The sequence below is a fragment of the Dermochelys coriacea genome, chromosome 26 (assembly GCF_009764565.3).
Source record: "Dermochelys coriacea isolate rDerCor1 chromosome 26, rDerCor1.pri.v4, whole genome shotgun sequence".
NCBI classification, from domain to species: domain Eukaryota; kingdom Metazoa; phylum Chordata; order Testudines; family Dermochelyidae; genus Dermochelys; species Dermochelys coriacea.
This window is the reverse complement of record NC_050093.1, coordinates 6,667,422-6,691,648: the sequence shown is the minus strand read 5'-3', so window position 1 is coordinate 6,691,648 and position 24,227 is coordinate 6,667,422. Positions and strand designations below refer to the sequence as shown.

At 44.6% G+C, this 24,227-nt stretch overlaps 2 protein-coding genes across 11 annotated transcripts in view; one reads left to right on the top strand and one right to left on the bottom strand.

The window, feature by feature from the left end:
* The window catches only part of LOXL2 (lysyl oxidase like 2), a 103,089-nt gene extending 91,476 nt beyond the window's left edge, over nt 1-11,613 (top strand). For 9 of the 10 annotated variants that reach the window (XM_038385095.2, XM_038385088.2, XM_038385097.2 and 6 more), the window contains 6 exons: nt 106-271; nt 957-1,200; nt 5,647-5,762; nt 6,587-6,723; nt 8,883-8,994; nt 9,550-11,613. In XM_038385095.2, the coding sequence (XP_038241023.1) occupies nt 106-271; nt 957-1,200; nt 5,647-5,762; nt 6,587-6,723; nt 8,883-8,994; nt 9,550-9,629 (855 nt within the window). In that variant the 3' untranslated portion in view covers nt 9,630-11,613. Of the gene's footprint in view, nt 1-105; nt 272-956; nt 1,201-5,646; nt 5,763-6,586; nt 6,724-8,171; nt 8,312-8,882; nt 8,995-9,549 lie in introns of all 10 variants that reach the window. The other variant, XR_005290362.2, reaches the window with a different exon arrangement.
* The window catches only part of R3HCC1 (R3H domain and coiled-coil containing 1), a 19,889-nt gene continuing 7,199 nt past the window's right edge, over nt 11,538-24,227 (bottom strand). Inside the window, exons 4-8 of the mRNA XM_043502931.1 lie at nt 19,241-20,459; nt 18,132-18,304; nt 16,166-16,236; nt 14,838-14,933; nt 11,538-12,258 (exon numbers count right to left, since the gene is read on the bottom strand). Of these exons, the coding sequence (XP_043358866.1) occupies nt 12,110-12,258; nt 14,838-14,933; nt 16,166-16,236; nt 18,132-18,304; nt 19,241-20,459 (1,708 nt within the window). The 3' untranslated portion in view covers nt 11,538-12,109. The remainder of the gene's footprint in view (nt 12,259-14,837; nt 14,934-16,165; nt 16,237-18,131; nt 18,305-19,240; nt 20,460-24,227) is intronic.

Genomic DNA, 24,227 nt, shown 5'->3' with positions numbered 1-24,227 from the left:
GGTGGGGTCTGTCCTTCTGGCAGTGACCTGTGCTTGGACATCCTCCCTGAGAGGAGCAACCTGCGACTGGAATCAAATGACCCATTTCTCTCTCTTTTTCCATAGGAAACTTGGTACTGGCACGGAGACGTCAGCGCCAATGACGTTGTTATGAGTGGCGTGAAATGTTCCGGGACGGAGATGTCCTTGGCGCACTGCCGGCACGACGGGGCCCAGGTGTCGTGCCCCAGAGGCGGCGGCCGCTTTGCCGCAGGAGTTTCCTGCTCAGAAAGTGAGTTACTTGGATTTTCTTCTTCCAATCGTCAAGACACCTAGAAAAGTGATACTGATCATGGAGATTTCCCTTCCAAAGGGCTTCTCTTGGGATGCTGGGAGGAAAGAGAGAGGCTCATACCAATCATTGGGCCATCTTTCTATTTTAACACACTGGCAAATGTTAGGATCAACTGACTGTCTGAATAATATAGAGTTAAATGTCCAAAAAGCAGTGGTAGGAACGTAGCTTTTTATTTGGTGTTCAGTTGATTGATTTTCTTTCTTCTTCTCGTGCGCCTTCTTCAGTCTCTACTTTCATTCCGTCGTCTGCTCCTCTGTAACTGCTTTCTCCAGCATCTTCTCCAACCCTTGGCTTTCCACCTTATATTGGGAACAGCCTCCCGTTTCCCACGTGCTCTGCCTCTCCTCCTCCAAACTCAGGTATTTGCCACTGCTGCCTGCTCTGACCTTCTCACCAGCAACATCTGCACTTTCTCAAGCCTGAGCCAACTGCCATGTGTATTGCAGTTTATGTTGAAAACCTTGGTTTCAAACAGCGCAGATTGTGGCCTTGTCCTGCTCCCTCTAGGAGCGTACAGCGGGGCAGCTAGGCCAATGGCTACAATTGGGATACGATTTGAGTGGCAAACCATCGCTTTGGTGTGGACAGGTCTTAGACATTTTCCTTTCTCCACGACCAGCTGCCCCGGATCTGGTGCTCAATGCCGAAGTGGTGGAGCAAACCTCCTACCTGGAGGACCGCCCAATGTTCTTGCTGCAGTGTGCACTTGAGGAGAACTGTCTGGCCACCTCGGCTGCCAACACATCCGTGTCCACTGGCTACAGGAGGCTCCTGCGCTTCTCCTCCCAGATCCACAACAATGGGCAGGCTGACTTCCGCCCCAAGAACGGCCGCCACGCCTGGATTTGGCACGACTGTCACAGGTGGGTGCTTAGGTCCCTCTGCATTTGTTGCTAATCAGATTGCAAGCACCCAAGACACATTCCACTCTGCTTCCCCCTGTTGGCCATGAGAGATTAGGTGGGTCCATTTCTTCATAGACCCACCTGGGCCCCTCCACATCTCAAAGCCACCAGTCCAAATAGCAGTAACTGGCCTCTTCTAGATGTTTGAGCCATTATCATTGTGCTGCACACCACAGTCGCTCAGGCTTCATGGAGACATCTGGGATAGAGCTCAGATCCTTCTCATTCAAAAGCATAGGCCTGGAGTAAAGGAGAAGCTCCTTAAGAGTATATGGCCTGTGACACACACTTAAGCAGTTATGAGTCCAACCAATAGCAAACGCATACACACAGTTTATTACAATATAAAATCACTGATGAAGCCAGGTAGCACAACTGATTGGAATCTCGTTGTGGCTTGCTTTACTGAGAAATCAGAATTCACTGAAGGACACCAAAAGTACGCTGAGTTGTTCCTGGGTAAAATTCCTTACCTCCCCATGGATGATGCAAAGGGGTTTGTAATACAGAAACACTGATGGTTCCATAACCCTCAAACAAGAGCTCACCACCTGATTGCCCTAAGCTAAGGGACAGGTGCCAAGAATCGTAGGAATGGAAGAGACCTTGGGAGGTCATCTAGTTCAGTCTCCGGCACTCACGGCAGGACTAAGTAGTATCTAGACCATCCCTGACAGGTGCTTGTCTAACCTGCTCTTAAAAATCTCCAACGATGGAGATTCCACAACCTCCCTAGACAATTTATTCCAGTGCTTAACCCCCCTGACAGGAAGATTTTTCCTAATGCCCATCCTAAACCTCCCTGGCTGCAATTTAAGGCCATTGCTTCTTGTCCTGTCCTCCGAGGTTAATGAGAACCATTTTTCTTCCTCCTCCTTTAACAACCTTTTACATACTTGAAAACTGTTACAATGTCGCCCCCTCAGTCTTCCCTTTTCTAGACGAAACAAACCCAGTTTTTTCAATCTTCCCTCATAGGTCATGTTTTCTCGACTTTTAATCGTTTTTGTTGCTCCAATTTGTCCACATCTTTCCTGAAATGTGACACCCAGAACAGGACACAATACTCCAGTTGGGGCAGTACCAGCATGGAGTAGAGCGGAAGAATTACTTCTCATGTCTTGCTTACAACACTCCTGCTAATACTTTTTTGCAAGTGTCACACTGTTGACTCATATTTAACTTGTGATCCACTATGACTCCCCGATCCCTTTCTGCAGTGTTCCTTCCTAGGCAGTCATTTCTCATTTTATGTGTGTGCAATTGATTGTTCCTTCCTAAGTGGAGTACTTTGCATTTTTCCTTATTGAATTTCATCCTATTTACTTTAGATCATATCTCCAGTTTGTCCAGATCATTTTGAATTTTAATCCTATCCTCCAAAGCACTTGCAACGCCTCTCAGCTTGATGTCATCCACAAACTGTATACGTGTACTCTCTATGCCCAGATCTAAATCACTGATGAAGATATTGAACAGAACCCGACCCTGGACTGATCCCATTGGGACCCCACTTCATATACCCACCCAGCTGGACTGTGAACCACTGATGACTCCTCTTTGGGAATGATTTTCCAACCAGTTTTGCACCCAACTTATACTAGCTCCATCTATGTTGCATTTCCCTAGTTTGTTTGAGAAGGTCATGCGAGATAGTATCAAAAGCCTTACTAAAGTCAAGATATACCATGTCTACCACTTTCTCCCACCCCCACCCATTTGATACCCTGTCAAAGAAAGCTATCGGGTTGGTTTGACACAATTTGTTCTTGACCAATCCATGCTGACTATTACTTATCACCTCATTATCTTCTAGGTGTTTGCAAATTGATTGTTTGATTATTTGCTCCATTATCTTTCTGGGTACAGAAGTGAAGCTGACTGGTCTGTAATTCCCCAGGCTGTCCTTATTACCCATTTTATAGATGGGCACTCTGTTTGCCCTTTTCCAGTCCTCTGGAATCTCACTCGTCTTCCACGACTCTTCAAAGATAATCGCTCCATATCTCCTCAGTCAGGCTCCCATTTCCCTTCCTTTTCCCCATGACCAGCTGGAACCCTTCCTCCTGTATCTCCTTCCCATTTGACTCCCCCAGTCAGCCAACCTGCTTTTAATGAACCAAGGTCCATCTTCTGGGCAGACTTTTATTAGAGTCAGGACACTTTCCCCCATGCTCCAGCTAAGTTGGAGGGGGTAGGGCCAGCTCCACAACTGCACAAAACAGATTGAAAATAAACAGGAGATCCTGCCTGGCAGATGGAAAGGGAAACCAGCTTGAGATTTACCAATAGAGAGAAGAAACCTGCATCCCCTTTGTCGACGCTTTCAGCACCCTACTGGGGGACAGGTTTCCACTGTCTGCTGAACAGTAAGTGAGCATTTATAGGGAGGGATCAGTAGCGGGGGTTAGGCAATACAGTACCTTCCACAGGGACTATTCTATCCAGCTGACCCTCTCCACCAGTTTCCAGATTCTTTGTGGTCCTCTATACTGCTTGCCGGCTCCGTTCCTCTCTGAGCCTTCAGTAGTTGGCCTTTCTCAAGGTGGCTACATCGTGAAAGAGTCCCTCTTATTACATAGAGAATAATACAATACTATGGCCCAAGAGAATCCAAGCACTGAGACTGGCTGTTCAAAAGGAGCAAAGGTCCGTGTCTTTTGGAAGACACCTTAAATGAAGTGAGGAGTGGCTCGGGAAGAGGCTACAGGCCCTGTGTGTGTTTGAAACTGGATTGTTTACATGGAGGAATATGAACTATATTCCTCTTGCATCTTTCCAGTCTGTAAACACTGTAATATAAGCACCAGTTTGAATGATGCAGACATATTTTAGGAACTGAGTCAGACCCCAGGTTCGAAATTTTTTTGCAGTGGAGGCAGCCAAAATAGACTACTTCAAAATCAGTAGCTTGGCCACCACAGAATGCTCCTTTTTTTTTTTTTTTTTTTTTTTTTTTTTTTTTTTTCTTTCAGCTGTCTCAGGCCGGTACTGTAAGCCTCTGTTCAGCAGGCTTGTGACATAGGAGCAGGACAAAAATGGAGAAAAGTCACTTAATGTCCAGGTGAAGGGAAACTTAAGAACATCTGGCAGCGATTTCAGTGACAGCAATTTTGGAAGGGGCGGGGGATGAACAAAAATCCTCTTTTCCTATAGGGGAAAAAAATGCTTTTTGTTGGTCTGTAAGCACATTTTAGTTAAATGAACACATACGTAGCTTGGTGTTGCAAACATCTGACAGACAGTATTTGGGAGCACCATTTACTGAGAAGCCCTGATTTATTTTTACAGGCAGAAGGCTAGTTCTGCTTTCTGTTCAAGACGAGCCACTTTTTAAAAGTTCTTCAGCAATGTATTTTGGATTAGGCTCTGTGCAATTGGCCCAATCCCGCAATTGGATCAGTGCGGATGAACTCTTGGGGCCCATCCTGAGTGCTCCTAAAATCAATGAGGCTTGGCATGGGTCTGCTCGCAGGGATCAGATGGCAGGATTTGGGGCCTGTTTTGTTCATGTGCTTATCACCATGGTATCTGAGAGCCTTTGGTGGTAACCGTGCTGGCAACAACCATGTTCCAGTCATTTTGCTCTACCTCTGGTTCCAAGGAGCAGGGGACAAATTCTGATCTCGGTTATATCAGTGTAACTACGCCCTGACTGAGCAAAGCCCATGCTTAACTTTAAACATGTTTTTAAGTCCATCCGTATTCAGCAAAGCACTTATGCCCAAGTCCCACTGACTTCAGTTGGACTTAAAGACATGGTTAAAGTTAAGCAACTTTGTTGAATCAGTGGCTTGATGCACCACATTTCTCTCACACACGCAAGTCATCCGCACTGGTGGAACCCCCGTCTACAATGACATTGTGTAGAGCAGGAACCTGTCTGACAGCACCGCAGACAGGGTCAAGCTGACTCTGTTAGTGCCCAGTTAAAATTATGAAGTGGACTGTGTATATGAACCCAGCTATCCTGTTTGAGGCGGAGTGAAATGAGCTCAAAACTAAATTTATCTCATTCTGCTGTTAATTTCTGGCCAGCAACTTAATATTCTGTACCCTTTGAACTAAGGTGGCTAAGGTTTCCATCTTTGAGATGCGTACATGGCCCCGAACACTCTTGGTTTCCCGCTCTTTAATGCATTTATATTCACAGTGCCCCTGTGAGGTATGGCAGCATTCATCCATTTTACAGGGGAACCGAGGCACACAGACTAAGTGACTTGCCCATGGTCCTACAAGACGTTTGTGGCAGAGCAAGGAATTTAAACCCAACTTTCTGAAGTTCTAGGTTAATGCCCTAACCACTGGACCGTCCTTCCTCTCTTGGGGTTACGCTATGCTTTTAAGATGGCAGTAAGTTAACAGCTACGCTAACTAAAGACTATATTTCTTTGTCTCTTACAGACATTATCACAGCATGGAGGTTTTCACACACTACGATCTGCTGAACCTCAATGGTACCAAGGTGGCCGAAGGACACAAAGCCAGTTTCTGTTTGGAAGATACTGAATGTGAAGCAGGTACTCTTGCTATATCCACGTAGCGTGGGAAGTTTGTGCAGGGAATTTATTGGTGTTCTCAGGATCCAAAGACCCAGCCATGTCCCTTAGCAGGGAGGGTGGCGAACTTGCTCATCCAAGAGCTGTGATTGTTCTTGAAGCGAAGGAGGCCAAAGCTTCCTAGTCTTTAAACCGTGAAAAGAGTCGAGACCCATTGGTGCTTACCAAAGCTTCCTCGTGCCATTACAAGAAGGAGGAGGAGCTTCAAAAGTGCTCAGCTCATTGGGTGCAGGGCTGTTTGGAGTCAGAAATGTAAGGCCAGATTTTCCAATGACACGAGTACTTCCTAGCCACAGATCTGGGTGATTAGGTAGGGAAAGGGTGTGCATTATATCATCTTGTTCCCTGCCCCTGCAGACTGTTATAGCTGCAACATTTTGGATGAGACCTAAAGTCTCTTGAGGGAGTTGAAGGAACCATTGGCACTTTCTACATGAGAAGTGCTAAGCTGCTATCCTGGATAAATTCCAACTTGTGTATTTACATTCTGTTTTCCTAAAACTCCCCCTCTAATTTCAAAAGGACACAGACTTCCTCTCATGTAGCATTGTAGCCTTCTGTCACAAACACTGCTGCATTTCAGGGGGCTTCCTATCCCTTGAGTTCATACGCTGCTTTGGGATGGACACACTATCCTAAGATACGATATTCACCTCAGGAGCACTGTGTATATACTCTTCTGTTCACAGAGGAACTGCCTGTCTCATAGTGATAAGAGAATACCCACCACACCAGCTGTGATTGTTCTGACATGCACTCTCTGTCCACACCTCTTTCCTCTGTAGATGTGCAGAAACAGTATGAATGTGCTAATTTTGGGGAACAAGGAATCACAGTGGGATGCTGGGATGTCTATCGTCACGATATTGACTGCCAATGGGTCGACATTACTGATATCCCACCAGGAGATTACCTCTTCCAGGTATGTGGGTGGTCACTTGTCTACTGGTATCTAGCAACCAACTGGTTACATTTCTATCAATCTTAGGAGATTTTAAAAATAAGCTCAAGGTAGCATGGCTAGTTACAATAGACAGATCACGAGAAGAGGCGTAGGTTAGATATTAGAAAAAACACTATTTCACTAGGAGAGTGGCGAAGCACTGGAATGGGAGGTGGCGGAATCTCCATCTGTAGAGGTTTTTAAGGCCTGGCTTGACGCAGTTCTGGCTGGGATGATTTAGTTGGGATTGGTCCTGCTTTGCGCAGGGGGTTGGACTAGATGACCTCCTGAGGTCTCTTCTAACCCTAATCTTCTATGATCTGCGCCATATTTTGAATACCGTACTGTTGTTCCAGCCTTCCTTCAGAAATACTCTCAAGTCATTTTCGGACAAAAATTTAGGTGACTGGTGATTAAGTGTTTTACAACCCCCTGTATAAACAGCATTGTCTGTAATTTTTTTTGAGTGAAAAGAATTCTGATCATTCTCATGCACTCGGTTCAACTCTAACATTGCAGTATGAAAATCCACCAGTGCTACTTCAGTCAATTTCACTTTAATGCTACTTTCATTGCCCAAGTGCACTGAAATTCAAACAAACTGTGGAAAGGGTGAAAAATCTAAAACCTTTCATGTACAGGAGAGCAGAGAGAAGGCTTTTAAATAAATTAGTTTTGTCTTGACAGCTGTCCTATTAAATACAATCAAGCCTCCCCTTTGCCTGTAAGCTTTGACGTAGGTCCAGTGTCTTCAGTTGGGATTGAGAAGCACCTAGCTCTTTCGGCGCTGCGAGCATGCAAATAATATTGCAATCAAATGTGAAAAATCCTCTTCCATGTGAAACTGTTTCATGGTGTCTAAGGAAATCTCTTGTGATGTAGCAAAGAGTTTAAGGATTTACTAATACAGCTAGTCAGAAAATAAACTGAAAAATAGTTTGGAAAAAAATGCAGGCTTTTTAAAATATTCTGACCAGCTCTTCTTCTTAATTATTTGTATTACCGTAGACCTTGGAGCCCTAGTTGCGGGCCAGGCGTTGTATGGGGTGGATTTGATTTAAATCACCAGTCAGAAAGACTTGATTTAATCATGGTTTTCTACATAAAAGTGCATTCTTATTGGTGGCTATAACCTTAATACATATTCTTCACAACTCTGAGATAGATGTAGGTTTCATATTTAGAAGGTACACACTATACATTTTTAAATAGTGATTTATTTTGAAAACTTCTCAGATTAGTTTTACAGCTCTATCAGAAAATGAAATGATTATTTGGTTATTTCATTTACCAAAGGTAACTGAAGCAGATATTTATGAAGTCATTGGGAGGTGAACTATCATTAGTTCGAGGAGGAGAACATCACCAGACAGACATTTAAATGAACTAAAACAACATTAAGTAGTCTGTATTTTTTTCTTCAACAGCAAACATATATTTTAACAAAACAACCATATGTCCTTCACTTCTCACATCTATCTCCAGACTTCTTCTCCTTGTCCAGATCTATTCCACCCCCAACAATCTTCTATTCCTTGAACTTTTGAACCTTTGCACTTTTAGAGAGGTAAGGGATTGACTCTATGTACACAAATTTGCAGAGGGACAATAGAGTTGAGGTTTTATTTCTCACCTCTTTATGTATGTATGCATTTATTTATTTAAAAACATTTTTGCTGTTAACAAGTATGTTCTCTGGAGACAAATCCACAGTTTGAGAATTGCAAAATAAGAATATGTTCTAGACTGACCATTGCGTCCCATGGGGTAGATTAGAAAGATTAACTTAAATAATCGATACGGGAACCCCATAAGATTGGGTCCCTAATCCATGAACTATTGTAATGAGTTCCATGAATATATTGTCTCATACTATCAAATTAGAATGTAAAATTCCTATTCCGTGATGAGATGCCTTTGAGCTATAACGTATCTTAATTAAAATTCTTTAGATTGGTTTTTCTTCAAAAAGCATTTTAGCTAAAAAAAAAAAAAAAAAATTATTTTTTTTTAAAGTCATTGTATAGCATCAGGGTGGATAAAAATCAAACAAAAGAAAGAGACCATCTTTTTTGCCATTTACATTTCACTGAGCATCTTTCAATGGGTTCTATGATGTTTTGTTTACCCTTTCCCAGATCGTCATTAACCCAAACTACGAAGTGGCAGAATCTGATTATTCAAACAACGTGATGAAGTGCAAGAGCCGGTATGATGGACAGCGCATCTGGATGTACAACTGCCATATAGGTGAGCAGGAGCATGTGGGAAGCTGAGCTGTTCAAAAAATAGTTTTTGCTATGGCATCAGCGTGAACTACAGGTTAGAGCCAGCTGCTGGGAGTCAAATTGTGGGTTCTGCTTCTGCCACTAACTCGCTATGTCGTATGCGGCAGGTCACTTACCAGCAGTTCCTGTTTCTGCACAGGTACTAAAGATGATATTGGTCTGTATCGGCAGGAAATTGTGGGACAGTGTTCTTAGAGGGTTGGGTGAGGTGTACAGCCAAGTGTTAGTTTTATTCTTCCCCTCACTCCTTCAGTCGTGTATGAATTGAAGCTGAGCTATATGGTTGTCAAATGTTAATAGAATTAAATAGCAGAAAGGTAGGCAATGGCCTTTGATCCAAGTTCAGAACTCCCAGTGGTGTGGAGGAACACTCATGTTGTAGCAGCTTAGAAACAGAGGCGTAATTTACTCAATTTACCTGGTTTGTTGTGCATCTGCCTTTTGTGTCAGAGGCATAATTTACACAGTCTCAAGTGATATCTTGCTGACGGTACCTGGTTCTCTCTGCCTCTCACAGGTGACGCCTTAGGCCAAGAAATGGAACAGAAGTTTGATCACTTCAGCGGACTCACAAATAACCAGGTGTCCACGCGGTAGAGCAGCTGGCCTCCCACCCACTATTTAAGGAAGCAGGGATGCCTGTTTTGCGACTTCCCTAACCACTGCACAGAAAAAGAAACTAAGTAAACAACTATGGACTTTAAATTAGCATTGTAAGTTATTCTCAGCGATACCCTCCATACCCATTTCAGGTGCTCAGCACACTAGGAAACATAACTTGCTTTGTAACTTCACTCCTAATATTAAGATATTTGGGACCAGACTTTAATTCCACTAGGCCCCATGTCCCCGCATCCATCCAGGCTGACCTGTTCACTGGAGACTTCCTCCTACCTTGTTCATCTGCACAGGTCCAGGCTGCAGTGAGCAGATCGCAGAGGTGGTGGTGGTTTCCTTTGGGTGAGGACAACCTACATGTGTCCCTACCGTTGACAGTGTTTAAACATAACTTCCCTCTCAGCTGCCTTGCTCCTGTCTCAGCATCTTTACGCTTTGATTTGAGTCTGAACACACACAACTGATGCGAAAACGGACACTGCTTTTCTAAAGGTACTTAAATCCAACTCCTCCTCAGTCCTGCCATGAAAATACCCAATTTAGCACATAGCTAAGAAAAATTGGAGCACCTTCCTGAGATCAGGAAGCTGCCAAGTGTAATTTAATACTGTAACAAACTTGTTCATTTCAAATGCTACACTCACAGTATGATCTTTAAAAAGAACATCTAAAGCAGGGCTGGTCTGCACTGTGTTCTCTACAGTACTTTCTAGAACTCCACACAGCTACAAGTCAATGATGCAATCTAGACCTGGAAAAGTTCCATTATTTAGTACACATCCTTGTGTTGGGAGACTAAACAGCATTTCTGCTGCACACTAAGCTGTTCACCCAAATGATTTTATGTACATCTATTTCCTTCCAACACCTTTTAAGCTAGATATTACATCTGTGCCTTTTCTTTAAAGGATGAATATAGTTTATCATCAATATACTTTTACAAAGATAACTTATTGGCCTTTACTATCAGGGATCTGGATCTTTGCATTATGTCAGACCACCTGTGTAAGTGATTTTTTAAAAGATTTTACACTTCGGTAAATGCATAATGGTGCTAAGTGTGTTCCTCTGTTTGTTTGAGGATGCACGTTGCTACATGTCTTCAGACACACACCTACTTGAATAAAAATCTCCTTTGCCCACAAAAGAGTTTTATATGCCATTTTTGTGTATGTTCATTGAGTGACCTGGAAGTTTAGTTCTTTCACCCCTCTGCCATGTAGCTAGGGCAAGGGACTGGGAGTCAGGATACCTGGGTTCTACTCCCACTCGCTTGCTTTGAGTCAGCAAACCAACTAAAGGGATTTCAACAAACCTGAGCTCTAGTCAATTCTTAAATTACAGCAAAGGCTGGTATTGCATCAGCTGAGTGCAAATTGGAAAATGACATAGTTATACTAACATCACTGGACTGAAATGTTTTATCTTATTATACACCTAAAGTGTGAGTGAAGTTGGATGCGTCCCTTTAACCTCATTTTTGCTCTCTCTAACCTACCTCACAGGGGTGTTGTGAGGTGTAAGGAATGCCTGCTAAGTCCTTTTGCTAATGTCTATCAGAGGATCTTCAAGTATGTATCTAATAAATACTAAGTTATTCCTCTCTGCCTAGAGCGATGCATCCGGCAAAAGTTTTGCACGTACAGTAATCTGCAAAGCTCCATTTTGTTCTGAAGAGGAGAGACTTTAGTAAAGGCCTGAGCTCCTGCAGTGGGAGTCTTGCAGCATTCTCTCAGGATCAGGGGAGGTCAAGTTCTGGCTCCCCCCCCCCCCAAATCAGTGCATAAGAACGCTCCTTGAAATACTGCACCATCACAACCTTAATCATGCTTGTTACATACTGTGTATCCAAAAAAACCTGATGCTGCCACATGCATTTGCTGCTTATCAGTTTTGTGGTATAACTTTATTTTAGCAAACATCAGCTTTACAAATTCAGTAAACATTAAACAGCTATTGACTCCTGCAAATGTGTTGCTCTGTGTTTCTTGCTTACAATCAAGGCCCAAGGTATTCCCTTCTCCCCTCCCACAACCTTCAATCAAGGGCAGCTCTTCCTCAAGGCTTGATTCATTTTAAGAAAAAAGAATTTAGTGCTTAGATCAAGGAGGCTTTGCTGTTGTAGCAATCACACCAAAGTGGCAATGAGCTGCTTTGGCAGGGTGGTGTTAACCACCTGCTGGGGAACAAGATAAAATGCTTTCCATAGTAAAGAGATAGTTTACAGTGGCCTCTGTACCCTGGATTAGTGAGAAATAATTTGAAAAACTAGATGGCCCATTTCCCAGAATGCAACAAGGGAGTTCAATATTAACAATAGTAAACTTGTTCCCTTCCTCCATTTAAAGGGGGGAAAAAACCCAACTCCACAGTGTGTTATAATGGCAACTCACTGTTCCGCATGCAGTTCACTATCCCACCCGTGCTCCTTTGAAGCTTGTCTTCAGCCTATGGTCAGTTTACTCTTCCAACTCCAAGTTCCCGGGATGTAGCACGTCACCACCGGAGACTCTCTGCTTTCTGTGCTGCAAACCTAGAGCCCTTGTCACCAGCCTTCTAGCCACTGCAGTGTCAGTCTGGGGTCTCTCTTTAGCCAGCTGAAGGAGCTCTAAATAAAACGGATGAGAAATCAAACAAAATGGAGAGGGGGAAGTCCCCCTAATTAAATCCTCTTAGTTTAGGAACACAGTCTTGTAGCTAAACTACATAACTGGGAGTCAACTCTTCCACAGAGTCACCATGCAAGTCATTTCACCGCTGTCTCAACCATCCTACCTCACACCAGGGGATTTTACTGACCTGCCTCAATGGGATGCTGAGGGGCCAAATTTGTCTGTAAAATGCAGAGATTCAAAGACAAAAGGCAAACTGTTATATTCAAATGGCTTAAAACTTGGTCCCTCACTGCAGTGGTAGAGAACCTTCTGTGATTAAAATTCACCAACTGCTTCAGAACCACTCCTGGCAAAATTTAGATGCCAAGAAAAACAACGGACTTCAGTTGAGACACTCGCTCTGAGAGCCTAGCGCTAACCCCTCGGAACATGGCAGAGTAGAAAGCAGACTGCTTCAACTACTAAACATTTTTAAATGATTGTGTAGATTTTAAATGGCTTTTCTGAAGAGCCCATTTGCCAGAGGTTATTGGCAATTGCTGCCGTTAGCCACCAGCTGGCTTGTTAAAGCTTCAAAATGGATTACTTTTTTTTAAAAAAGGCCAACATTTTACCAAGTCCAAACCCGCAGGCTCAATAAGCCTTCGTTTAATATACAGTGGATTTGATACCAGTAGAGTCCTTTTTAACTGTTTGCAAACTTGAAATTATCCAGTGAGCAATATGGCTTGGCCTGGGTTATTAAAAGATTGTTCAAACAAAAAAAAACTGGAGGCGGCCCAACGGCAGCAAAAAAAAAAAACAAAACAAGAGGGACAGTGGCTCAATTTATCCACCCCCAGCTTGGAAAATAAATCACCAGTATTCCTGACAAGGTTCTAAAGGGGACACTGTCAGCTAGTTTAGGTTTGGGTAAAACACGTTTTGTTTTTTTTTTAAATTAAATACAATTTTGTTCAGGTTCAAACATTCCTCTGCAACCCTGATAGCACACCCCTAGCCTAGTGCACAAGAATCAGGATGTGAACTAGACCAGTCCCTTCACCGTACAAGCTGAACAAAGTGGGAAAAGCTAATTGGATTTGTTGAAAAATTCAGTTTCAATAATCTAGCAATGCTAGTAACTCAGGAAGTGGTAAAAAAATGACAGTGTCCTTTTAATTAATACTGAAATTTATTTTGACTGCAATATACTGTACAAAAACAGTATAATATGTACAGTAAAATCTTTATTGCTCCAAGATTCATGGCATTTTTCACTTTTACTGCAGCAAGCATAATTGATTACAGTATGATTTTAAAGTAATAAAATGAACTGAATGTTACTATGAATGGCTAAGCTTAAACAATTTTATCTGAATCTGCTACTGAAAAATAAAATTATGCCAACCACAAAGAACTAACTGCTATTGGTTTCATTTTCTGTGATATTTAAATTGCTAGCATAGGGGGAAAATGTACCATGTTTCTCTATTAACATCAATTAATATACACCCCAGATCCCCAACATCAATGGTGGAAACAGATCTCATTCTTGACTGCTATTTATGCTTTATACAACTGAAGCAAGTGGCATAGAAAAGTAGTCCTAGATTCACCAGAGTCTGTGCCTCAGGGCCGAGGCCCCACTGAAAGTAGTGGAATTTAAGCATGTGCTTAAAAGCAACCAATCCGTCAATCCCGTCTGTACTGTCAGAGCCCAACACAGGCTTTCTTACCATGAATCTAATTCTACCCCCAAAACTTCTGGCACCTCTCACTGAAGTCAGTGGGAACTGTGACTGTACCAGAGAGTGGAACTGGCTCCTGTGTTACTGGACACCATGCCTCCTGTCGGGACTTACTGCTTTTCAAAAGGATATTTGCTAATAATAGGTGGAACAGGTGGAACAATGTAGAAGTTACAGTATTTAACAGGCTACGGACAAGATTTTCAAGCTTGGGTGTCCATAGGGCCTGATTTTCGAGGGTGGGGATATCTCTGCAGCTGTCTCTGAAATTAGAGTGGTCTGTGAAAAGCAACTTTGCAAGTCAGGTTAGTTATTTAGGTGCCTAACCGTAGGCACCCAACTTTAAAAATTTTGGCCTACGCTAACACAAACCTCTATGATCTTCCTCTGCATGCTTTGTCCTCCTGTTACATACTACTTCATCACACCGCTCCTTAAGGCAGCAGATGGTTTTGAGGTGTGCCACAATAGTCCGAAAAGTGACTTGCAACAAGACTGAGTTGGTGTGTTAATACTCTTATTCCACCTCTGATGTGCTCCCCTTCAGTCATTTTTCTAATCTACGGATCCAACTGGATTCTGTCTGCCTCAGGCATCCTAACTCGAAATCTTCCACAAGCAGAATTAAGGTGACAATTGATGCATGAGGCACAAAAGAATTCAGCTCACTTTCCTACACCACAACAGTGTCACAAGAGTAAACACCTGTTCTTAAAGCAGTAACTGTCTTTACTGGGGGTTTATTTTTAAATCCAGTATAATTAATAAGTCAGTCACAGTAACCACCCCTAGCAGCAGAAGATATGCAAAACAAACAAACAAACAAATCAAAAGTTTCTTACTTGGTCGCTGAAGTGCCTTGGTTTTAGACTGTCTTGTCCCATGGATCAAGGATCGGATCTTTAGAGAAGGATAACTCTGTCCCAAGGCCTGAGATGCTTCAAAGAATAAAGATCGTTACGGTCAACAAGCTGAATTTTTGTAACTATAAAAGTTCAGTGCACACGGTGAGATCCTCAGCTGCTTTAAAGCAACACAACACCACTGAAGTCAATAGAACGACACCATTTTATCTCAGCTGATGATCTGGCCCAAGATTTTTAGCGCAACAGCAGAATTTATTCAATTCGCTCAGATGTTGAATCCTGTAGGCCTTGGGCCTGCGAGATTCCCACGGAAATTCATAACTGTTTTGTTCAGGATGGGTCAAGGATGATAGGATCAGGCCCCACATATAGAATGAAGGCTTTCTGAATGTACGTACAGCCAGACATGAACTGCTCTAAGGAATATTGAGTGGGGGGGGGGGTCAGTTTGCCATAAGGTCAGGTGTTTGATCTAGATGTCACAAGCTATTAACAATGTCCACAGAGGGTCGCACGTCCCCTTTGTTGTAGGCTTGCTAGAATTTTGTTCATTTTTGAGAATAAACCCAGTTGGCAGAACAGATTCATTTCTAAAATGCAAAATGATTCACACACTAATTCCTTATATAGGGAGTCCCAGCAGCCTGGTTATTACCCAAGCCAATTAAAAGCCTGCAAAGCAGAGTTTCTGCAAAACATGTACTTAATAGAAGAGAACATCAACAATGCAGAATTAATTCTAGGTTCTTGTGTCAGAAGTTGAACCTGTGGTTTAAAGAAGCTTAAAGTTGGGGGAGGTGGCAGGGCAGGGAACTGGCATCAATGTTTTGCAGCTGCTTAGATTCAGTACTGGAATGGCTTGGCCTGCACTGTCAGCGGTATCTCCCATGACTGTTACAGAAGGTTGCTTCATTCAGGGACCAGGATGCCTAACAGCTGTGGGAGAAAGACTTCCACTTCCATAGGGTGTGCGAGGGTGATGAGAAGTTACAGAACTCTCCACGCCCACATAAGGAAATGGATTTCTTTTCAACTGCCAGTGAGAATGTGGGATTTGGGATGAAACGGGATTTAATCCTAAATACGATTTCCTTACCAATACCATGCTGTGGCCCTGGCTCTTCCACATTTCACCTTACCAGAAGGAATGGGGCGTCTTCTTTTTAGTAACAGAAACCCAGTGACACTCACTGGAATTCAGCTTACAGGGCAAGTGGAATTTTAAGGTTCCGCAACTATTTACCGTGCAACATTGGTGAAGTCCCACCAACGCCATAGGTTACTGAAGAATCAAGTCACATTACCTGCTGCCAGACTGGAAAAGATACCCAGGGCATGAGTGTCGTCGACCCACTGAATTTTGAAACCACTCTTGCTACAAAGAAAAAGGAGAGCAACACCTTAAACAATCTGGCAAATAGCGTCAGTTAGTAATATCAGTACTTAGGGGTGCTTTTCTTCCCTAGATACCCGATGCTTTACAAAGCATTATACCCTTTTTGTAGGTGAGGGAAGATAGAAGTAGAGGGGCTAAGTGGAACTTACTCAAGGCCATACAGTGACTTAATAAAAGAGGCAGGCACAGAATCCACATATCCTGATCCTCACTCAAGTGCCCCCACTACACCAGGGACTTGTTGCCCCCAGTGATTATACATTTCTTTAAAAGAAACACACTGTTTAATTCTAATCCCAGATTTGGGATTTGTCATGGAAAGAGCTAAGTGTTATTTATCATTCAGACACAAACTGATTCCTCCAATGTCAACAGGAATGCGGGTGCAGGAAGTGCAAGCGTCAGAAAGGGGTACCAAAAAGGTGGTACAAAACCTAACAGGGAGAGAGAGTTTTTAATCGCATGAAATCCAGCCAAACAAAATGTTCAGAGACTCCCCATCAGCACTGGAAACTCATATGCCGTTGCTTTATGCTAGGGGCATGAGAACTGGAAAACGATCAGTTTAGTTTTAATGATAGCCTTCAGCCCAGTCCCGCCATCAGAGCTAAGTGCATAAAGTAAATGCCAGGGACAGACTGTAAAATGTAGCTTGTGTCTTTAGGAGTTAACGTTACTATTAAACTACAGGGTCTCCTACAGAAACTTAACACCACACCATTATGTACATTAAGCAGGTGGTAGGGGAGGGGAAGAGCATGAATGCGTATCCATCTGCAGTTGCAATATCAAACATTTTTGCAATGTGGACACAGTGTATTAGAGGCACACCGGTCACAGCTCCACAGTTAAGGGGATGAATTTTGTTCTGACACAATAATCAATGCACTCCTTAAGGAGCTTTAATTCGATTACTGCCTCTGTGCTACACATTTACATGATCAATCTTATCTCTGAAAGAGCAAAGTAAGGACCCAATCCTTACTGCATTTTCAGCAGAGAAGCCAAGGACTGAATATACTTTATGAGTTGAACTCTAATCAAACAGGTATAATTTTAATCAGGAACTCAGATACTACAGAGATGAGGGCCGTTTAAAAAAAAAAAGATAGTCCGGCGGTTAGCACGCTAGCCTAGAACTTGGGAGAGCTAGGATCAGTTCCCTGCTCTGCCACAGACTTCCTCTGTGACCTTGGGCAAGACACTTAGCCTCTGTAAGATGCGGAACTGGAGTGTTGCGAGGATAAGAACATTAAAGATTGTGAAAAACAGTTTTACAGATGAAAGGCCGAAATATTATTATTATTATAATATCAGCACCTAGATAACAAGCAGTCCCACTAAAATCCATATGATACTCACACGAGTAAAGTCATGCACTTTTGTAAGTGTTTGCCGGATTAGGGCCTAAAGAATCACTATTTCTAATTTTTAATAGAGAAATCGAGGGTAAAACAAATAAACCACCTCACTCTCACGCAGCGCCTTCCATCAGTAGATCTCAAAAAGCTTTACAAAGGAGGCCAGTAACATTATCCCCATTTTACAGATGGGGAAACTGAGGCACAGAGCAGCGAAGTGACTTGCCCCAGGTCACCCAGCAGGCCAGCGGCAGAGCCAGGAACAGACCCCCCAGGTCTTCTGAGTCCCAGTTTGGTGCTCTAGCCACTAAAAACAATGCAAGAACAGAACTGAAATGCAATGAAACTTCGTTAGATTCTTGCACTGGCCCTTGAAACAATTTATATTGTGTATGCAAAGCTGCATGCATCCTGCTCACTTCATTCAGGCAACTGGCACCACTGATGTCAAGCGGAATGTCTTTAAGCTCGGATGGCAAGAAGGAACTGCCCTGTTCTGAGGTAGGTACTTACTGGAACTCTGAAAATGCTTCCATCAGATGCTCCGTTTTCAGGGATGGCAAGAAATCGTAGATCTCTATAACATGTCCAAAATCTCCCTCATTGATCTGTGCATCCCCATAGCTGGAATAATCGAACTGGATCTTCTCGACGCTAATGTCCTTTACAGTCAAATAAGTTGTAATCTGGGAGGAGAAGAGTGTTAGAAGACAAGGTGCATTTCTACTATTGCAAGAGAAGCCAACGAGCAAGGACATTTAGGGGTCTTCAAAAATGCAACCTTCTATCAAGCACAAAGTATGCCTGTATATTTTACATATATAGGGGCTAGGGTGCGAGCCTGGGATGAGACCTGGGTTCAATTCCCTGCTCTGCCACACCCTTCCAGTGTGACCTTGGGCAGGTCACTTAGTCTCTCAGTGCCTCAGTTCCCCACCTGTACAATGGGGATAATAGCACTGCCCTGCCTCATAGGATAAATGCTCTAAAGATCGTGAGATGCTCAGATACTACGGCATGGGAGCCATGTAAGATACTTAGGATTGATCCCACTGGAAAATGGCATAACCAGTTTAGCCATCAACTTTCCCCTACCCGCTGCTCCAACCAACATGCCTGAGCCCTGCTCTGGAAAGACCCCTCTAGGGATGAGGGGGGAATTCAGCTCCCAACGCCCATTCAGTCTTTGGCTGTGCTGTTCAACAGACCCAGTTAGCAGCTTAGAAGGGCTTTAAGATGGAGACCCCTGGCTGCTAGGAAATGGATTGAGACCCACCTGTGTGTACCACACAGCCCACTGCCTGAGCCGCCCACTCCCCAGTCACAGTCTAGAGAACACTTAATCCTGCCTCAAGGGCAGGGGACTGGACTAGAAGACCTCTCGAGGTCTTTCCAGTCCTACAATTCTATACTTTTAAGTGGTTCAATAAAAGCAAGCAGGAGCCCTAACCAGAGGTCTGCCAGAGCCATGACAAAGAGGTGTCTCAGGGGCGCCTCCTCTCCCTTTTAGAAAAGACAGGGCCTATTAAAATCACTTCCACGTCTCTAATCCACAGCCCATCCGCTGGTCATTACTGTCACAAATCCAGGCTCTAAGGTAACATTCACATCAAAACCTTTACCTCTTGCAAGAGTTCAGCGCCACAATCATCCTTTACGCCGCTCTCCTCTTGCTCATTCACTGCAGGGTTTTCCGTGCCTCTATCCTCTGCAGACAATTCCAACCCACACCGCAGTCTGCCCGCCAGCACTGTACAATCCTCATCCCGATCTTCTGGTTGCGATATCTTCTGGGCACGATCCAGTACAGAGGTATCCATGCAGTGCTTATCCTGGTCAGCCAGTATAGATGGTTTTTTACCATACTCCATTCCAGGGGCATCCATACCTCTTTGATTCTGGTTTTTTGGGAGACTGAGATTCTGGCTACACTCCAATACGATGGTGTCTGTACAGCCCTCGTCCTGGTTTTCAAGTACTGAAAAGTTCTTACTTTGTTCCAATAAGGAGGCATCCACAGACTCCTTATTCTGGTCTTCTGGTAGGGATAGGTTTTTGCTACACTCTGATAGAGTGGCATTCGTAGAGCCTTTATCCTGGTTTTCCAGGGCCAGTATGTTTTCGCTACACTCCGATACAGTGGCATCCATGGTGTCTTGATCTTGATCTTCTCCTTGGTGCAGGTTTTTGCTACACTCCAATACAGTGGCATCTGTATTGCTGGTATCCTGGTCTTCATGTTGAGATAGGGTTTTGCTACACTCCAATGCAGGGGCATCTAAACAGTCTTTATCCTGGCCTTCCAATACGGATAGGTTCCTGGCACACTCCAACACAGGGACATCTGAACAGTCCCCTGGACACGTGTTACTTTTATCACCACGGATTTCACCCACAATATGTTCTTCATATGCCTCTTTAGGGCCCTGGCCTTCAGGAAGTTCCTTGTTAGGGACTGAATCAAGATTACTTGCTACCCTGATGGAATCTGAAGTGGCCTCAAAGTTACCCAACTCCTCTGGGGTCCCATCGGTTGCACTTTCAATGCAGCTCCCTGCCTCTCGCACCACATCACCATCTGGCTCAGCTGCCAGGTTTTCATTTCTCAACTCCTCCAGTTTTTCACGCATCACCCTGGGGACATACAAAGCTTTATCCGGCTTCCTCCGGGGCTGCCGCCTAGTCCTGCCGATTCCTCTGTTGACTCGAGAGCCATCGGCAGGTACCTCCGCGTGGCGCGGCCCCGCGGCTCTGCCTCCCCTGCTTCTGGACTGCAGAGGGCGGTGGGATCTCGCCGTGTTGCTGCAGGAACTGTTCTCATCGCCAGGCTCCTCAGGCAACCTAGCGCCAAAAAAGCAGGGAAATACATGATGTGCTGGGACACTTCATGCTGTAGTCAAACTTCAGCAGGATCAGCTTCCCCTCCTTCCGATTACAAGTCAGCGCTATTGACAAGATCAAAAGCACAACCACACACACTGTCACCAACACACTGCATGCATGCGTCCTTCACAGCAGCAGCAGATGATCCAAACTGCGGCCCACAGATCACTTGCTGGTGATCTGTGCAGAGCTGGCTAAGTCACTAGGGCACTGGATTCACCCCCTCCTCTCCAGCTGCTTCCACAAGGGTCTAGGCTCTTCATTGCAAGGGAGCCTGGAGGCCTGTAAAAGCAGCTGCCATTTTAGCAGGCTCTGCTACATAGGAGGAGGACGAAACCGAGAGGAACGTCGAGGGAAGATGGAGAGAAAGGAAAGCAGCTACTGGGCAGTATGTCAGGAGAAAAGGACCAAGTGTTAAGCTGCATACAGGGGGAGGAGGGAACCAAGCACATGCATTAGCACATGACAAGGGGACCAGGGGGCAGAGAAGCCTGAGGAGCAACAAATGAGAAGGAGAGACAAGAAGCTATTAATTCAGAAAACCGGCTATGCCAGGGGTGGGCAAACTTTTTGGCCCGAGGGCCACATCTGGGTATGGAAATTTTACGGCAGGCCATGAACGCTCACAAAATTGGGGGTTGGGGTGCAGGTGTGCAGGCTCCGGCAGGAGGGTGCTCCAGGCTGGGACCGAAGGGTTCGGAGGGCGGGACGGGGATCAGGGCTGGGGCAGGGGGTTGGGGCACAGGAGGGGGTCAGGGGTGCAGGCTCCAGCTGGCCCTTACCTCCAGCAGCTCCTGGAAGCAGTGGCATGGCCCCCCTCCTGCTCCGACACAGAGGCACGAGCAGGTGCCACCGCTGCAGCTCCCCTTGGCCACGGCTGCTGGCCAACGGGAGCTGCGGCGGCAGCCCTTGGGGCAGGTGTAGCGTGCGGAGCCCCTTGCTGCCCCTCTACGTAGGACCCAGAGGGGGGACATGCTGCTGCTTCCGGGAGCCACGGCACATGCAGAGCAGAGCAAGCCCCAGACCCCGCTCTCTGGCAGGAGCTCGGGGGCTGAATTAAGACACCTGAAGGGCCAGATGTGGCCCCAGGGCCATAGTTTGCCCACCCCTGGGCTATGCTCTACTTTCATCCCTCGGCGTGCCACCCAACTGATCATCACCAAAAATAAAGTGAGGGACAGAGTAAACCGCTGGGCTCTAATTCCTGATGGAGAAAAAAGTTCTACACCTCCTCCTATTCACTGGGGACAATACAATAACAGCGGCTTCAGATACCCACCCTGCAAAAGCATGCACACGTTACCAGTATTTTGCCTTTCATCATCTATCCTTTTGATAGGTGGGTTAAAGGGGCAGCCCATCCACTTACATTTGGCCCAACATTTAATTTCTGATGAATCCCCAAGACTAACAGGAATTTTTCTACAATTTTTTTAAAAAAGGGTCAATGAAAACAATTGTTTTTAACAATAAACATTCATCTCCTGCAGCGTCTGCGGCCCAGACATTGCAGCACTAAGAAGCTTCCCTCCTCGGTCTAGAATTCCATCTGTCCACCTAAAAGGGACATCACAGCCCCTCCGGCCTGAATCCAGGCCGATCGCCAGGCTAACACTAAAAGAGACACAGTCAACTCTCTTTTGACTCAGAATTTTTAAAAAGAGCTTCTACCGAATCTGAGTCCGACAGATGTGTTGAAATGCCCCATGCTGTTGTTTTAGGTTGTAATAGGGACTTTTGTTTTTAAACACATACAAACGTCCCTCTGGAGGTTTTGCAACACAAACATTGCAGCAGTGAGTATCCGAAAACAAAGATGACTGTGCACAAAAGTGAAAGTAATTCTGCTGATTCTTCAAAGAGAGAAATGCCAGGGGAAAAAAAACAACGTGACCAAACAGCGTAAGTTACTGACAAACGAATTTGTCTTTTTAATTCTCGCACTTTTAATCTTAAAGTGCGTATAACAAATAGATGTTTAATACATATGACTTTTAAGCGGACAACGTCCCTTTAGCTGGGGCACCATAAGGTTAAGTAACTTGTCCAAGATCGCACAGGGAAATGACAGAACAGGAATGGAATTCAAAGAGTTTTGACACCTGGCTTTAACCACTAGCACACACTCCCTTCCAGTTCTGGGTATAGAATCCAGCACTCCCCATTCCCTGTTGTCTGCCTCAGATCTGGGTCTAGATTCCCGGAGTCCTGACTCCCAACTCTAACCACTAGACAACACTCCCTTACAGATCTAGATATAGAACCCAGGCCTCCCGATTCCCTGTCCTGTGCTCCAACTAGACCGAACTCCCTCGCCTTACATATCGGAATAGAATTCACTGCATTACAAAAGTAGGGTAAAGTTGTTAGCTTTTTGGATGAGATACACTCAGAAGGACAAAGGAGGCTCCCCTGAGCCTGGGGCCACACTGGTCCTCAGAGTGCCAGGCCTCAATGGGCCAGTGCTGCAGCCATGAACTGGATGGGCCAAGCATACCACAGCCCCATCCTCTATGCCGGGGGATCTGCCACAGGGAAAAGCAGCCAGCTCAGGGCTTTTTCATTCTTGCTCCTCTCTTTTCTGTCTTGGATTCAGTACAACTAGGCAGCGTGGCGATTGTCACAGCATCACTTTGACGAGCTTTGATTGCACACCGCCAACATATTGCTTGAACCCCAAGGGGTGAAATTACCCACAGTTGTAAATTCAGGCCTATTGCGTGAATTGACGATGGATAGTTTTGTTGTTCAGCTCATAGATACCAAGGTCAGAAGGGACCATTCTGATCATCTAGTCCGACCTCCTGCACAACGCAGGCCACAGAATCTCACCCACCCGCTCCTACGAAAAACCTCACCTATGTCTGAGCTATTGAAGTCCTCAAATCGTGATTTAAAGACTTCAAGGAGCAGAGAAGCCTCCCTCAAGTCACCCATGCCCCATGCTACAGAGGAAGGCGAAAAACCTCCAGGGCCTCTCCAATCTGCCCTGGAGGCAAATTCCTTCTCGACCCCAAATATGGCGATCAGCTAAACCCTGAGCATATGGGCAAGATTCACCAGACAGATACTACAGAAAATTCTTTCCTGGGTAACTCAAATCCCATCCATCTAATATCCCATCTCAGGGGATTAGGCCTATTTACCCTGAATATTTAAAGATCAATTAATTACCAAAATCACATTATCCCATCATACCATCTCCTCCATAAACTTATCGAGTAGAACTTAAAGCCAGATAGATCTTTTGCCCCCACTGCTTCCCTTGGAAGGCTCTTCCAAAACTTCACTCCTCTGATGGTTAGAAACCTTCGTCTAATTTCAAGTCTAAACTTCCTGGTGGCCAGTTTATACCCATTTGTTCTTGTGTCCGCATTGGTGCCGAGCTGAAATAATTCCTCTCCCTCTCCTGTATTTATCCCTCGGATATATTTATAGAGAGCAATCATATCTCCCCTCAACTTTCTTTTAGTTAGGCTAAACAAGCCAAGCTCCTCAAGTCTCCTTTCATAAGACAAGTTTTCCATTCCTCGGATCATCCTAGTAGCCCTTCACTGTACCTGTTCCAGTTTGAATTCATCCTTTTTAAACATGGGAGACCAGAACTGCACACAGTATTCTAGGTGAGGTCTCACCAGTGCCTTGTATAACGGTACTAAAACCTCCTTATCCCTACTGGAAATGCCTCTCCTGATGCATCCCAAAACCGCATTAGCTTTTTTCACA